Raw genomic sequence first — 18181 nt, 5'->3', positions numbered from 1 at the left:
GTCTAGCTCTAGATATGTGTGGCCTTCTGGATTTTCATATATATATATATATATAAAATGTATTATACATATAACACACACACATAGATATCTCATATTTCCACATATATATATATATATATATATATGTAATTTAAGAGATGGAGTTTTGCTCTGTCACCCAGGCTGGAATGCAGTGGCATAATCATAGCTCACTGCAGTCTCAAATTCCTGGGCTCAAGCAACCTTCCTGCCTCAGCCTCCCAAGTAGCTGGGACTACAGGTACACCACCACACCCAGCAATTTCCAGAGATTTGAATGGGTGGTTTTAAAAAATAGTTTTCATCAGTTACACTTGTTTGCTAGAGACTGGGTCCATGGAGCTCCTTGTGCTGCCATCACAAAAATGAACTGTACTCTCACTTATCTTTTCAATCATTTGATTCTATTTCTAGCCTTGAGGGTGCTCTTGAATGCAGTTAAATTACTTAGAAACAAGTTGGTTCCTTCAGGTCTTGCTTTTAAGAATTTTTAGCCAGACCCGACGGCTCATGCCTGTAATCCCAGCACTTTGGGAAGCTGAGGTGGCTGGATCACCTGAAGTCAGAAGTTTGAGACCAGCCTGGCCAACATGGTGAAACCCCATCTCTATTAAAAATACAAAAATTAGCCAGGTGTAGTGGTACAGCCTGTAATCCCAGCTACTCCAGAGGCTGAGGCAGGAGAATTGCTTGCTTGAACCCAAGAGGCAGAGGTTGCAGTGAGCCAAGATTGTACCACTGCACTCAAGCCTGGGCGACAGAGTGAGAATCTGTCTTTAAAAAATTAAAAAAAGAATATTTAGAGCACAATGGCTCATGCCTGTTTGAAACCATCCTGGGAAACAAAATGAGGCCCTGCCTCTATAAAAAAATGAAAATATTAGCTGGGCATGGTGGCACACACCTGTAGTCCCTGTTACTTGGGAGGCTGAGGCAGAAGGATTGCTTTGGCCAAGGAGTTTGAGGCTACAGTTAGCTATGATCATGCCACTACACTCAAGACTGGGTTTGTAGCAAAACCCACCTTGTCAACATTCAGGCTAAAGCTATCTGAAGCAAGAGTACTTCTGAGTACTCAATGTTCCGTGCCCCACAAAAGTTTTCCAGTATAGTTGGTGGGACTATTCTCAGCACTATGTTAGTGCATGATTGCCAGATACTGTTTTCTCTAATCCTTTCAGGTGGATTAAATGTTGTTTCTTCACAAGTATGCACTAATCAGTACTTCATTGAATACTCAAGAGGAACCCTACACAGTCATCTGGAGTTCACTGTGTGTGTAGCTCTCTTCTCTCTGGTACTCTATCCTGAAAAGTCTAGCTAATTAGGTCTCACTGGACTTGCAGTAGAGACAGGTGAAACCAGTCTATATATTTCAAAATACAAAATTAGCTGGACGTGGTGGCAGGCACCTATAATCCTAGCTACTCAGGAGGCTGAGGCAGGAGAATCACTTGAACCCTGGAGGTAGAGGTTGCTGTGAGCTGAGATTGCAACATTACACTCCAGCCTGGGCAAAAAGAGTGAAACTCCATCTCAAAAACATAAAAATAAATAAATAAATAAATAAATAAACGAACGTCTGCATCCAGTGGATAGGGTGATTTTAGATTCTGAACCAATGTGTGAAGCACCATGGGGATTTTACATCTAATGAAAATCACATAGAGCCCTGGGTAGAAACAAGATTATTTTTGTGCTTTATCTGGATCAATGTCAAAAAATTTCAATTCCTTTTATCAAGATTAAAAAGTTATTCCAGCTGGGTGTGGTGGCTCATGTCTGTAATCCCAACACTCTGAGACCAAAGCAGGTGGATTACTTAAGGCCAAGAGTTCAAGACCAGCCTGACCAACATGGCAAAACTCAGTCTCTACTAAAAATACAAAAATTAGCCAGAGCTAGTGGCACACACCTGTAATTCTAGCTACTCAGGAGGCTGAGGCACGAGAATTGCTTGAACCCCGGAGGCAAAGGCTGCAGTGAGTTGAGATCACACCACTGCTCCAACCTGGCAGGCAGAGCAAGACTCGGTCGGAAAAAAAAAAAAAAAATTTCCAGGGTCCTGGCTTTATGGAGAGGTTTTAGTTTCAGTACCTACCCCACCTTGAGCAGGGGAGCAGAGCAGGGTCAAGACCTCATCTCTTTTCCCTTCACAGTCATTAAAACTCAAGTTTAGGGTTTTTTATTTCTGTTTTTGTTTTTGTTTTAGAGACAGGACCACAATTGTTGCCAAGGCTGGCCTTGAACTCCACCTCAGCCTCCCAAGTAGCTCAGACTACAGGCACATGCCAGCACATCCAACTTAAAACCCAAGTTTATAACCAATGAAACTATTTCTGAATCTGAAAATCATCTCCAAGATCACTGTAACTAGTTTTCAACTTGTTAATCATTCTGGCACATAGTGAGTTCCTTGCTGGTGAGTTCAGGTAGGTATTAAATTGTTCATTTTTAAATTCAACATTTCTAGCTAGTTACAACAGAAGGTATTATATGTTAACGAAGTCTATCATGTTTTGGGACTGTAAGTTTCCCTCCTCCATAAAAGTTTAGGCAAAAGTTTGTATATGTGTGTAGATATGCATTAGTATGGAAAGAGTCCATAACTTCAATCAAATTCTCAAATGAAACAAAGTTTAAAGAGAATTGCTTTAAACCTTTGATTCATTTGCCTAAAATGTTGCAATTTAGATGCTATTTCTACAAATCCAGGAATTATTTGAACTTACTTTCCCTACCATATATCTGAGTGTATTTTCTATGTATTTCAAGCTAGTAAATCCCCATTTGTCTTCATATCTTTCTTTATCCCTAATTACAATAGATTTTAAACACATAGTTTTTTATTCAATGGCCAATAGAATGAAGATCCTATGTATCTCCCTTGAATGTGAAAGCCCAATATATGCAAGAAGAAGAAAGAGGAAGGGACAGGGAGAAAAGAACTAGTCTGAAGAATTAATGTAGTACACAGAAAGACAGCATTTTGATAAACACGGTATGATAACGGTTAACATCTGAAGACAGAAATAAGGTGTTAACCCCAGAGACAGGGAGCAACACTTCTGAGTGTACATCTGTTTTATAAAGTGACCCTTGATTAAACCACCTAGGCTACTCGATTTTTACTTTAGATACACAGGACAAAATGAACTGTTTGGCAAAAAGAAAAGTTTTGGGGTTTTTTTTTGAGACATGGTCTCACTCTGATGCCCAGACTGGAGTGCAGTGGCGTGATCTTGGCTCACTGCAGTCTTCACCTCCCAGGCTTAAGTGATCCTCCCACCTTAGCTTTCAAGTAGCTGGGACTACAGGCACACACCACCGTGCCCAGCTAATGAAAAAAAAGTTTGAGAGACAAGGTCTCACTAAATTGCCCAGACTGGTCTCCAACTCTTGGGATCAAGAGATCCTCCCTCCTTGGCCTCCCAAAGTGTCTGGATGACAGGTGTGAGCCACCACACCCAGCAGAAATTTTTTAATAATGAATAATCATAAATATATATATACACACACAAAATACATATTTATATGTATATCTTAAATGTCCATTACAATTATAACATTGAAATAGTTAGATAATTCCACATATAAATAACTAAATTAGGGAGGAAATTTTTTTTTTTTGAGACAGTCTTGCTCTGTTGCCAGGCTGGAGTGCAGTGGTGTGATCTCAGCTTATTGCAACCTCCGTCTCCCAGGTTCAAGGGATTCTCCTGCCTTAGCCTCCTGAGTAGCTGAGACTACAGGTGTGCATCACCATACCTGGCTAATTTTTGTATATTTAGTAGAGATGGGGTTTCACCATGTTGGCCAGGATCTTCTCAATCTCCTGGCCTCATGATCCACCAGCCTTGGCCTTCCAAAGTGCTGGGATTACAAGCATGAGCCACCATACCTGGCATTTTTTTTTAGATGGATTTTCACTCTCGTCGCCTAGGATGGAGTGCAGTGGTGTGATCTTGATTCACTGCAACCTCCACCTCCCGGGTTCAAGCGATTCTCCTGCACAGGTGCCCACCACCATGCCTGGCTAATTTTTGTATTTTAGTGGAGATGGGGTTTCATCGTGTTGGTCAGGCTGGTCTGGAACACCTGACCTTAGATGATCCACCTTCCTCGGCCTTCCAAAGTGCTGGGATTACAGGCATGAGCCACTGAACCTGCCCAGAAATATTCCTTACAGAAGATTCCATTCTCAGGTAGGAGAAAAGAAAAACTGAGAAAGAATCAACTAATTTTGGCATTTAGAGTTTACTGAAATATACTATCTAGAAAGTCATAAATAGATTATCTATTTCCTTGGAAAAACTATCATCAGACACATACAGGTAGAAGTCAGAAAAACAATTGAAAAATATTATAATTGATAAGACTGGTCTTCTTTTTTGAAAAACTATGCATAGCTTAAGATCACAGTTGACATACTGCTCTGACGTTCCTAAGTGAAATAAAAATTCAGTATAATAACTACTTACTCACTTCATTTGGTTCTTCCAAAGCATTACTATTAATTAGCAATAACAGTAACAACAACAAAAAAAGATAGTTTCTGACTTCTGAGAACTTACTTTCGGCTGAACACAGTGGCTTATGCCTGTAATCCCAGCACTTTGGGAGGCTGAGGCGGCACCTGAGGTCATGAGTTCACGACCAGTCTGACCGATGTGGTGAAACCCTGTCTCCACTAAAAATACAAAAATTAACCAGATACAAATACAAAAATCTCCTCTGCACCTGTAGTCCCAGCTACTCAGGAGACTGAGACAGGAGAATTACTTGTTCCCAGGTGGTTGCTTTGAGTCAAGATCACGCCTCGGCACTACATATTCCAGCCTGGGCGACAGAGTGAGACTCTGTCTCAAAAAAAAACCAAGAAAAAGAATTTACTCTCAAGAGCTTCCTTTTAAAATGTTCCTTAACTTAAAAGTGTGTCAGATAATTTATACATTAATAACCAAATCTTACAAGCCTTGTCATGAATAAGTAAGGTAGACTTCTATGATTTAATCTACGTAATATTTAAGGAAACATTACCTGCCCCAACCTCCACTTGACCATTTAAATTTTTTATTCGAAAGTATATTTTTTCCAGATGATTCTCTGCTAGCAACTAAAAGCTGCCAATCAAGAGGAACCATTATAATGAGAAGTCTTACTGATGTAGAAAAAAAGACAAATCTGGCTGGGTGCTGTGGCTCAAGCCTGTAATCCCAACACTTTGGGAGGCCGAGGCAGGCGGATCACGAAATCGGGAGATCAAGACCATCCTGGCCCACACTGTGAAACCTCGTCTCCATTAAAATACAAAGAGTTAGCCAGACATTGTGGCATGCGCCTGTAGTCCCAGCTACTTGGGAGGCTGAGGCAGGGGAATTGCTTGAACCCAAGAGGCAAAGGTTGCAGTGAGCCAAGGTCGCACCACTGAACTCCAGCCTGGCGACAGAGAAGACTGTCTCAACAACAACAAAATGACAAATATGAAATTCAAAATCAAACAAACCTGAATTTGACTATTGGCTTTCCCACTGTATAATCTTGATGAGGCTATTTATTAATCCATTTATATAACTGAAAAAGTAGGGAAATATACCCAAGTCACAGGATTTTTATAAGAACTACATGTAAAAATTCTTAGCTCTCAAAACACTAAAAAGAAGAAAAATGCAACAAACAAAAAAACCAATAACAGCTAGAGTGAGATTGTGGCACATAGTCCATTGTAATTAACTCTTTTTCACCTCACCTATCCTGTGAATAAACAGGGTCCAAACATTTCCCATATTACAAAATTAATTATGTAACAGATACAATTTCCACAATTTTTGTTATAGGCCTCAAGTTTCTAAGGTCACGTGTTTTACTCAGTTATCAAATTCCATCTACATCCTTTATATCCTTCTTATATCCAGAAAACATTTTGTAAAATTATGCAAAATTCCTGTAAAATCCTAGATCCTAGCAGATAGCAATAAGAAGAGATTATCAACTCCCCGGCATTAAATTAAAAGTCTCTTGAGGTTTGATCCCTTGAACTAAAATATTTACTAAGGCTGCAAAAGAAAAAAAGATTCTACATAAAACAAAACAAAACAAAACAAACCCTAGATAACAAAACATTTCCCTTTCTCCTGATCTAATCCTCTGGTTCCACTTTCTTCCAGTCCTGAGCGAAGAATCCAAAAGCAAGTAATCCCATTATAAATTGAAGCAACATAATAAATACCTCAAAAGTTGTTTCTATTGAGGTGTAGATATACCCTAGTGGGAAGTAGATTTACTTGCTAAGTAAGAATAAAAGATTGGTGTTAGACACTTTAATACTCCCATCTCAACATAAATTATCTTTGTCTACATGTTTAACAGTAATTGAAAAGTAGAGGCTAGGGCCGGGCGCGGTGGCTCACGCTTGTAATCCTAGCACTTTGGGAGGCCGAGGTGGGTGGATCACCTGAGGCCAGGAGTTCAAGACCAGCCTGGCCATCACGGTGAAACCCCATCTTTAAAAATAAAAATAAACAAATGAAAAGTAGAGGCTAATACCACTCTATCAGAATACTTCCAAGGGAGTTAAATTTCTATCATTCCAAAATGAAGTTACACATTATTTTCCCAAGATATTTCCCTATGAAAATCTATTTCTTTATTGGTAATTTACATGGGAAATTTTCTACTTTTCACTTAGACCAAATGCCCTCTTCTATACCCTTGCTATTCAAAGTGTGGTCCACAAACCAGCAGAATTGGCAATCACTTGGGAGCTTGCTAGAAACGCAGAATATCAGGGACACTATACCCCTATATAGGGTACTACTATACCCCAGACCCAATGAATCAGAATCTGCATTTTAACAAAATACTACATGATTTATATGCACATTAAAGTTTGAAAAGCACCTCCTCTATACAATCAGCACACCTCTATACTTTTGACTAAATGATCTTAAGGTCCCTTACAGTTATTTTGCATGAAAAATTATATCTGACAACACTGAAGCCCATATATATATATTTGTTTGTTTGTTTGTTTTGTTTTTTTGTTTTTTTGAGACGGTCACCCAGGCTGGAGTGCAGTGGTATGATCTCACTGAAACCTCTGCCTCCTCCCAGGTTCAAGTAATTCTCCTGCCTCAGTCTCCCAAGTAGCTGGGATCACAGGTACGTGCCACCACATCTGGCTAATTTTTTGTATTTTTAGTAGAGATGGGGTTTCGTCATGTTGGCCAGGCTGGTCTCAAACTTCTGACCTCAAGTTACCCAACCACCTCGGCCTCCCAAAGTGCTGGAATTATAGGTGTGAGCCGCTGCACCCAGCCTGAAGCCTATATTCTTACATAACAAGAGTCAGCTGGAGCTGAGTTAGAGCAGGCACTCACTCTAGCTCCTCCACCCCTCACCTGGCCCTCTTCATCTATTTATGTTAACTGCTTGACTTCTATTCAGCAGAATTCAAGAAGTGCCCTTTTCAGTATTTTTTTTAAATGCTGTCAGAGGTAAAAACTCATTAGCTGAATGTTTAGGTAAAAGGAAAAAAAAATGTTACTTTACCTTGATGGGAAGTAGTGAGGTCCCGGTAGGAAGTAAGGGTGATGAAAAGAGAATCTTGGTGGTGTCCCAAACAGTGTGGCTGGATGGCCCAGGGGAGGGGGCTGGTAGACATGTGGGTGTGGAATGGGAGGAGCCTGGGGGATCCGAGCACTTCTTGGGCAAGCAGAAATGCTGGAATACTCCTTAGGAGGTTGGATGGTCGAAGTTGCAAATCTGGCATGGGCAGTACTTGCACTAGTTGAAATCCTGTTGGGGCTCTCTAGAGAGACAGGGGTGGGTCGCTTCACAGTGTGAGTGGCTTCAGAATGCAGCCGAAGGGTGTCCGTTTGGGAAGGCCCAGCAAATCGTTGGGGTGGGAGTGCTGGGTGGAGAGGCAGACTTGGATCCTGGGCGGTCACCTGAGCAGCACTGGAGACGCTGGGCTGGAAAAGTGTGACAGGGCTTGGGCGCTGGACTGCAGGTGTGGGCAGTTGGATGGCAGGTGAGGTTTCACCTTTAGAAATAAAAATAGCATAAATCAAGAATTAACTGAGTCATTCCATGTTTTTCTTCTTTCAGTAAAGTTTAATGAATTGTATAAGCAGAGGCCTTCATCAGCCACCTTACCTAACTGCATGATCATATCACACCACTGTTTCCTTTGCAGCATTTTGAACAAACTGAAGTTATTTTGTTTTCTTGTTTATTTACATTTTTTGTCTCTGTTTCCCAACTAGATTTTAAGTGCCATGAGAAGAGCAACGTTTTCTGTTTTGTTTGCTGCTAATCATCCCCAGGGCAAAACATTCTGCCTGCCACAGAAGAGGCCCTCAACGAATATTTTTAGATGAATAAACAAATGAATAAAACTGTTGATTGATAAAAGACTGAACACACATAAATGCTAGTAAGCATATATAAATTTAAAAAATAATAATATGAAGCTATTGACATTAGTTACCTTTAAGGAGCTATGATCTAAGAGAGGGGATAGGGCAGTGGGGCAGGAGGAAAAGCTAGACTTACATTTTATACCTACTAGTACTATTTGAATGTTCTATTTATCTAAATATGTTAATCTTATTTTTAATATTAGGGATTTCAGAGTAGCAGTATGGGCCATTTTTTATTTTATAAACTTCTCTATATTAAACTAAATTATAAATGACATTTAATTTTTTTAGTTGAAAAAAACTTAAAATTATTTCACTCTTGTATTCAATGTGAACATGAAAGGAAATTTTCAAGTGAGAACAGGGCTTGCACAAGTCAACCATTTGTGATAGATATAAAAGAAATACTATTGCACCAGAGCATGAAAGATATGGCAGAATTTTTAAAGGTAAATGAAACAATTATGTGTTTTAGCTTCCTGTTCCTTAAGACAGGTCTACTGATTGAGCTATTAAGTTACCTAAATGACATACCTAGCCTAAATTTAATTCAACTTTCTTGAAGAAATACAGATAGATGCCATAGCAAGAGAGTCACGATCTAGTGTACTGCAATACAGTTTGGAGTCTGTTAATAAAGAAGATGGAGTCCAAGAAGATTCTGTGGCTGAACATGTCTCTGTCAGAGACAGAAAGAAAGTGGACCTTTCTCCAGCCTCATCCAGGTAAGATGTCCCTCTCCTTCCTTTTCTCCAGATAAAGCAGATAATGCCCCTCTTAAAGCAGGAAGTAGGGAATTAAGGGACATAGCCACCTGTTTGAAGATGGCCTCTGACCCAGTGAAGTAGAGGAATAGGAAGTAATGAAGCTGCCCTGATTCTCAGCTGATAGGGTTATATGGAATAGTCCTCCTATCTGTGAGGCACAGACCCTACTGTTGCCTCTCCTGATTCAACAAGCACCAGTTAATTTCCTTTGTCCATGTTCCCTCTAAACCTTGTAAACCTATCACCTATCATGAAATAGTATAAAACTTTGTGATTATTTGCCTGTCTGCCACCCTGACCATGATCATTAAGAGCAGGAGCTCTCGCCGGGCGTGGTGGCTCACACCTTTAATCCTAGCACTTTGGGTGGCTGAGGTGGGTGGATCACCTGAGGTCAGGAGTCCAAGACCAGCCTGGCCAACATGGTGAAACCCCATCTTAAAAAAAAAAGAAGATAAGTTTAAAAAAAAGAAAAGAAAAATAAAGAGCAGGAACTCTCAATTTCCTATTCATATCCTGGTTAATAAAAAATAGTTAAGAAAAGTATGAATGGATACAGCTTTTATAAAAGTTCCAAAACCTTTAAATGAATAGGAAGACTCACATAAAATGAGAATGCTGGCATAACTGGCATCAAAGACATGTAATCAAATATCTGAAGAGAATTCCAGACTACCATGTTATAAGTGAAATAGGGTGGGGGGGGCACTCAACTCACCTTCACTTATGTATTTTTCCACACATGCCCACCACCAGAGCTTGTAGCACCACCACAACTGATACCATACCCACCTAGGATTGTAAAACTAAAATCTCTAGGACTGAAATAGTAAAATCTCCATGCAGGGAGATTTTCTGATCATGATCAACATATGAGTTAGCATGATTCCTTACTATGTCTGCACACCCTGCACTCCATGCTGCATATACAATGATGCTCACCTACCCCATGAATTATGCATATAACCGTCCTTGGGAAGGGAAGGGACGGGAGGGGGGGGGAGGGGAGGGGAGGGGAGGAGAGGGGAGGAGAGGGGAGGGGAGGGGAGGGGAGGAGAGAGGAGCGGAGGGGAAGGGAGGAAAAAAGGGAAAGGAAGAAACTTGGTTGAGAGCCAAATAATGGAGAAATATTACTATAAATCCATGAATTCAGTGTGTGAAATATTATGCAGTAGAAATCACAACATATTTAAATTTATGACCCTGGCTAAAAAGAAAGTCAAAAAATCTACCCTGGGGTTATTCAATTTTTGGAATATTGATATTGGCTAGGGAAAAAAGGCTGATAGAGATTAAGTAAAATAAAAAGTTCATAGAAAAATGGAGATTATTTTACAAGGCAATGCTAAAAACACAGAAGAAAGAAATGTGCCGCAAAATCACAAAGTTTACTATGGCTAGCTGTCCAATAAAAAAAAAGAAAAACCTTCAAAAGCTTGTTAAAAGGTACAAATAAGCCCAAGTGCGGTGAGGCAAATGCAAAAAAAAAAATTAGGCAGTCCAAAGGAAAACTGAAGGAGCCATATCTAAGAGAACTCAAAGTTCAATACTAACTGACTCCAAATATTTTTACAGAAAGGAAAGAATCGGCAGAATTATTTAGTCATTAGGGTGTAAACAGTAACTGAAAGAGGACAGAGAGACTCAATAAATCCCTTTCTACTAAAGAAGACCTTAAGAAGATTTCTGAACCCTAACTTTCAAAGCAAATAGGTTAAGAATATTAGATCAACTACAGTATAATGGCAAGTTCAAAGAACGTTCCAATCTAATTGACAAAAAGAATATAAATAGATCTTAGGTGGCATTCCTAAGAATTATTAAAAAAAAAAAAAAAAAAAAAAAAAAAAAGGCCGGGTGCAGTGCTCATGGCTGTAATCCCAGCACTTTAGGAGGCTGAGGGGGGTGGATCACGAGGTCAGGATTCTAGACCATCCTGGCCAACACGGTGAAACCCTGTCTCTACTAAAAATACAAAATTAGTGGGGTGTGGTGGCGTGTGCCTATAATCCTGCTACTCAGGAGGCTGAGGCAGAAGGATCACTTGAACCAGGGAGTCAGAGGTTACGGTGAGCCAAGATCACGCCTGGCAACAACGCAAGACTCGGTCTCAAACAAACACCTCTGTCCCAGCATGGTGGCTCATACCTGTAATCTCAGCACTTTGGGAGGCCAAGGCGGGCCGATCACCTGAGGTCAGGTGTTTGAAAAACTAGCCTGACTAACATGATGAAACCAGTCTCTGCTAAAAACACAAAAATTAGCCAGATGTGGTGGCAAATGCCTGTAATTGCAGGTACTCAGGAGCTGAGACAGGGAAATCACTCGAATCCAGGAGGCAGAGGTTGAAGTGAGCTGAGATCGTGCCATTGCACTCCAGCATAGGTGACAGAGTGAGATTTCATCTCAAAAAACATATAGATATAAGTTTTTTAAAAAACCCTCAAGGGTAGAACTGAGAAAATTTTAGACAAAGTAGGTACAAATGCCCCCTGCCAGAGATTTTTAGAAAGTCAGCATAACCTTCGGCTATTGAAACGTGATCTTGAGAACCCTAGCTTGGTGAGTCTACATCTGAAATGGTGGTGAAATCTATACAGTATGATATTAATGCACAAAGCTTACTACAAAAAAATAGGGCAAATTGTTTCTATATAAGAAAAATTATGTACCTCACTATCTTGATATCTTTCATGGGAATAAAGCAAACATGCTTGAAAAACAAAATTACCATAACTTCATATTTAGAATATGAAATTACTTAAAACAAACAAAAAAGTGTATAAATTAGCATCTGCACATGACAAGATATTAAAATTATGATTCCCTAAGAGATGTGTGCTATAATCTGTTCTAACTCGTTTCACAAATAATTTAGAATATTAAATATACAGTGAAATTTCCAAATTTGCAAGTGATACTAACTCCTCTAGGTAATATAATGCCAAGTTGATGAGAACAATCTATAAGAAAATATTTCAAAGCTGTATGATTGAGGAACAAAATAGCAGATAAATTTCACCATTTATTATTAAGATGTATATCTTAATAATTCCTAAATTATGCTTATAAGATAATGTTCTCTGTTTATCTTTTGAGATGCAAGAAATACTTGTTTTTTCTTTTTAGAGACAGGGTCTTGCTATGTTGCCCAAGCTGGTCTTGAACTCCTAGGCTCAGGTGATCCTCCCACCTTGGCCTCCCAAAGTATTAGGATTACAGGCATGAGTCACTACAGCTGACCCAAGAAATGAATCTTTACTGACACTATATATCATCAGAAATAAGGGATATTGCAAAAAACTAAGCACAAACAAGAAAATCATTCTTGTCTTAGATTTTATTACTGTTGTGTATAGCTCTGAAACGCTTCCTATAATTCTGCCTACCATACTTAAATATAACATCATGGAGAAAGCACCCTATCAACATTAGAAGCAATCTTCCAGTTTTTACTCAATCCTTGTCTTTGCTCAGAATGATATAAAATATATCAAATGTCAGCTGCTTCAAATAAGAACATTGTTAATTCTGTTTCTGGGAAAATATACAGCATTTAACAGTGGGTAGAAGCAGATGTAAGTAACGTCTCGGAAAAAGGGACAAAAAGAAGAAACTTATATTATGAAAACAAAAATCATAATATAACACAGGCTGGGCATGGTGGCTCATGCCTGTAATCTCAGCACTTTGGGAGACCAAGATGGGTGGATCACTTGAGGCCAGGAGTTCAAAGATGAGCCTGGCTAACATGGTGGAACCCTGTCTCGACTAAAAATACAAAAATTCGATGGGCATGGTGGCATGCACCTGTAGTCCCAGCTACTTGGAGGCTGAGGTGGGAGAATTGCTTGAACCCAGGAGGCAGAGGCTGCAGTGAGCGAAGATCGTACCACTACACTTCAACCTGGGCAAGACTCTGTCTCTAAATAAATAAATAAATAAATAAACAAACAAATAACATAACAGAAAAGCAAGGAAAGCGGACAAAGTTATACTTAAGACTGGGTTGAAACACAAGATTAAATAAGTCACTACCAAATAGTGAAAGCTGAGAGTGCTTGACTGTGCTAGGAGGGAACAGGGCTATAGGATCAGCTCTCTGCATCACTCTCTTGAATCTAAACAACTGAAATGTAGCTTGTTGCTATCAATTGCTAAAATGATACATTTTAAAAAAACTGAAAATGCTTAGGATTCTAATAACTCAGTTTCCAAGGTATCTAAAACTCTCAACTCATAGGGGTGGCTTTATTACTAGAAGGTTTTAAGGAAAAAAAAAAAAAAAAAACTAGGAAAAGCAGTATGTTTAAGCAGTCTTAGCAGTTTTAAGAAAGTGGACTGGGTGTGGTGGCTTACACTTATAGTCCCAGCACTTTGGGAGGTCGAGGCAGGTGGATCACTTGAGCCTAGGATTTGACACCAGCATGGGTAGCATTGCAAAACTCTGTCTCCATAAAAAAATACAAAAAATTAGCTGGGCATGGGGGGTGTGCATCTGTAGCTCCAGCAACTAGGGAGCCTGAGGTGGGAGAATCCTTGAGCCCCGGAGGGCAATGCTGCAGTCATCTGTGATCCTGCCACTGCACTACAGCCTGGGTGACAGAGTGAGACCCTGTCTCAAAATTTAAAAAAAGTTATAGGAAGTAGTGAATGTATAAAACTCTCCTTAAAAGATGGTTAAAATACGTTCTGGAAAAACAAACCAATGATGGATAGCCCTATAACAAGTTATTAAGATATTAGGTTCTCAATTTTTGGTGTTTAAAATCAACAAGAAGAATGTAAAGAACTCAGAGGAGGCATTTAGATTAATATAATGAACCAAACAAATATTTGGTAGAAAATAGATTACTTCCATTGCTTTTCTAGAGCAGCAGAGAATGGTCTCAACAAATCAGCATCATTACTAAGTTCCAGGACAGGATGCCTCATACCCCTTAGCAAGGCATTCTTTTATACAGATAGTAAAAAGACTCTCCTTTTTCCTATTGAATTACCTCAGTCATTTCCTGCATTATCTGCCTAATCTATGGGCTCATCCTGATTTCCCTGAAAGGTCTGAGGTTTTACACATGGATTATTTGCTACTCTGACAAACGAAGTGTTTTGATGTCTGCTGAAATTTTTTTTCTCTTATTTAATGTTCTCTTTCCCTCTTCTTGATTTTTTTCTTAATACTGTTGTTCCAAATTCTTAAGACTAACAGAAAGAAAACTTCAACTTGAGGTAAAATTTTCTTGCAGCTATTTAAAAAATAGTCATCTACAATAAAACTAACTCACCAACTGGATGAGTGATGGGATTCTGTAGGCTGGGAATTACCACAGAGTACGTAGGTGAGCGGTAAGGATAAACTGTTGTAGGATTTGTAGTGATGATATTCTGTGTGGTACCAGAAAATACATTGGAAACACTTAGAGGGAAGCGTTTTCGCTTCCCTGGACGAGGCTGATAAACCCAACCTATAGAAGATAAAATACGTTTAAATGTATAGACTCTATTTAGCCTTTAAATATTTTTTTTCATATTAAAATGCAAGGCACTTTAAAGTTTTTAAAAATAAATTACTGTCTAAAGTATCTTTTCCAACTCCGGGATACTATTTCAGTAAATGACTGCTCCACTGTATATTTTAACATACATATCCAAATAGTTCCTGACTAGTGGCCAGTGTTATAACTCCTAATTGAAAGGAAGAGGGTCAAATGTTTTACAACCAATGACACAGAATGAATCTGTAGTAGAGTCAACTTCAAAACCACTATACTTGAATCCCAAAGCTTTTCCTCTACCTTATCAAACAATGCCTCACTATGACATTATTCATCTCCTGTTTCCTCACTTTCTGTAAGATACAATTGAATATATCTTACAATGCAATAGTCACTAATGATCAGTCACTATTTTTATGCCTAGTTCAAGAAGAGTCACTCTCCTAGACTCAGCAATCTCCAAGTCCACAAATAACTCAACTTCTTCCAAACTCAGAACAGTGGAACTATGGCATTTGCAGCCACTGTGTAACTGGAACAATCACTGGTTCCCTATAGTTGCTGCCTCTGACCGTCATTCCTAGAGCCTCTCTGCCAATATTTCAGAAAAAAATTTTTGTTCCATCTTGCATAGTCATGCTGGCCATAAACAGTGCATTTTCCTAAACCTAATCCCAATGTTCTCACTGCTGGGGAGAAATCAGACTCATTTCACACTGTATCATGATGGGGCTAAATCTATCAATCAGAAGGCAGGACTATGTTCCGACAATCATATGTTAAAATGGAATATGGTAATAATCCCTCATTCTCCTTAAGTATGTACTGTATTTTTTTTCTGTTGTTTCATTTTAACACTTCTATAGTTTACTTGAAAAACTATAGCCTAAAACTTTGGAGATGTACTTTTATTAAATTTATATCTTCATTAAATTTATATCTATCTAAGTCAAACCACAAAAAAAACTGCATGTCTTCTGATTTGTATGGGTTGGTGAATATGAAATCAGATATCCCTTTGCTTAGTTCTATTTAAGGAAACTCATGCCCAGTGTCATTTCAATCATTGTTATAATATTCATTATTCCCTTTATTGTACATATTCAAAAAAACTATACATTTTTGTCTTTCAATCTCAACCTAACCTAATCTTTAACTAAATAAATTCATTTAAAAGAAGAGGCATTATTTCATTTGATTACCAGGAAATTCCTCTCTGTGCTTTTCTTTAATCTTTTGTGCTTCATCGTAATAGGGTTTCTTTTGTTCTTCACTAAGTTTGTTCCACTCTAACCCGAGCTGGACACTGATTTCTGCATTGTTGGCTGCTGGGTTGGCTTTGGCTAGTGCTGGTCGGTGGATCCTTGCCCAAACCATAAATGCATTCATGGGTCGCTTCACATGACCATTTCTGTCCTTACTGAAGGGAGTATCTGGTATGCCTATGTGACAAAAATTAAGATACTAAATTAATGTGACATACACACACAATTTTAAGGTGAAGTATGCCTCCATCTACACTTATTTTTGAAATAGCTGGAGAAAATGTACACTTCTATAACCAAAAAAACCTGTCAGTATTCCAACATTCCCTACAATCCCTGAACTTGCCATTCTGAACCACACTTTAGTATGACTTCTTTTCCTCAAAGAGAATAATATTGTTTAAGATATTGGGGAAATAATCATGTTGAAGACAGTAAATTGCTGGCTTATTACTTCTTTGATCTGTATTATTAATACCTCTAACAATAATTAACATTTGGTTCATTTCCCAATAAAAATATTTTATCATTAAAGAACAGGAACCATGCGTGACTTACTCATGACTATAATCTTAGCTAGGTAGAGAGGTTCTTTATAAATGTTCACAGCAACTCATCTACATGCTGCTCTAGTGTCCTTTCAAGCAAAAATATTTATAACATTATAATACTATATTAGTTGTATTTTACTATGAAGGTGAAGCTCCTACCACATTGAATCATCAACACTAGTCCTGTGTCCTGGGAGAAAAATTAGAGGAAATAATAAAAATAATTTTTTGGGCCTGGTACGGTGGCTCACACCTATAATCCCAGCACTTTGTGAGGCCAAAGCAGGTGGATCGCCTGAGGTAAGGAGTTGGAGACCAGCCTGGCCGACATGATAGAACCCCATCTCTGCTAAAAATACAAAAATTAGCCATGTATAGTGGTTCATGCCTGTAGTCCCAGCTACTCGTGAGACTAAGGCATGAGAATTGCTTCAACCTGGGAGGTGAAGGTTGCAGTGAGCTGAGATTACGCCACTGCACTCCAACCTGGACAATAGATGAGACTCCATCTCAAAATAATATTAATAATTTTTTGAAAGTCACTGAAGGCAGGTGCAATGGCTCACACCTGTAATCCCAGTATTTTGGGAGGCTGAGGCGGAGGACTGCTTCAGCACAGGAGTTCAAGACCAGCGTCTCTTTTTGATAAGATAAAATTTAAAAAAATATCATAGAGCCAGTTGAAATTTCAACAAAGGAAGTTATCTAAATTCATCTCTCATGTAGTTTATCAAAAATAACTGTCCATACATTTATTATATTTTAGGATTACTTAATATAAAAAATTTCTTTAAAACACTAAGGATGAAATACGAAGTATAAAGAAAGCTTTCCTTTTCTTTCTCTTAGAAAATGAAAATAAAGTCTAAAAAATACTAAAGATAAAAGCAACAGGGTAGAGTGGAGGGGAAGAATCAACAAATAAAATTTAAAAAAAACAAAGTTAATGAAAATATGAACCAAATATTAATATGACTTTCCAAGATGTGCACTGGCAAAGCGTCCTGTGTGAACTAAATCTTAAGGATTTACTAACAATATATTTGGAAATACTGGATAGAAATAAAAACATCTATTGGTACTTGCTACTGCTACAACTGGTCATTTCTTTAAAAACAATTTTTTATAGCTCATTCTACCGTATTCTTTTCAATATTTCTATAAGTCCTTACCTTTCAGAGGAATAAACACTAAAATATTACATTGGATCACATATTGTTTTCTGCTAGAAGAATGTTGATTGTTCATTTTAAAGACAGCCTCTATAATTGGTATAAACTTTCCAGTTACTTATAATCACTTTTTTCATTAAACATCATTATTTCTTCTGTATCTTGATACATATAAAAGTACTGAGCTAATGGGCCAGGCGCGGTGGCTCAAGCCTGTAACCCCAGCATTTTGGGAGGCCAAGGCGGGTGGATCACGAGGGCAAGAGATTGAGACCATCCTGGTCAACATTGGTGAAACCTCGTCTCTACCAAAAATACAAAAAAAAAAATTAGCTGGGCATGGTGGAGCGCGCCTGTAATCCCAGCTACTCAGGAGACTGAGGCAGGAGAATTGCCTGAACCCAGGAGGCGGAGGTTGCGGTGAGCTGAGATCGCGCCACTGCACTCCAGCCTGGGTAACAAGAGCGAAACTCCGTCTCAAAAAAAA

At 38.7% G+C, this 18181-nt stretch overlaps 1 protein-coding gene across 2 annotated transcripts in view; it reads right to left on the bottom strand.

Moving 5' to 3' along the window:
- The window catches only part of SOX30 (SRY-box transcription factor 30), a 28842-nt gene that overhangs the window by 7547 nt on the left and 3114 nt on the right, over positions 1 to 18181 (bottom strand). The window contains exons 2-4 of one of the 2 annotated variants that reach the window (XM_032259547.1): positions 15909 to 16148; positions 14497 to 14676; positions 7573 to 8065 (exon numbers count right to left, since the gene is read on the bottom strand). In XM_032259547.1, coding sequence (XP_032115438.1) covers positions 7573 to 8065; positions 14497 to 14676; positions 15909 to 16148 — 913 coding nt within the window. The remainder of the gene's footprint in view (positions 1 to 7572; positions 8066 to 14496; positions 14677 to 15908; positions 16149 to 18181) is intronic. The other variant, XM_032259548.1, reaches the window with a different exon arrangement.

This window comes from Sapajus apella, unplaced genomic scaffold (assembly GCF_009761245.1).
Source record: "Sapajus apella isolate SASKATOON/1434 unplaced genomic scaffold, GSC_monkey_1.0 scaffold110, whole genome shotgun sequence".
Lineage (NCBI taxonomy): Eukaryota > Metazoa > Chordata > Mammalia > Primates > Cebidae > Sapajus > Sapajus apella.
The sequence above is the reverse complement of the archived record's forward strand: the minus strand, read 5'-3'. Positions and strand labels throughout refer to the sequence as shown.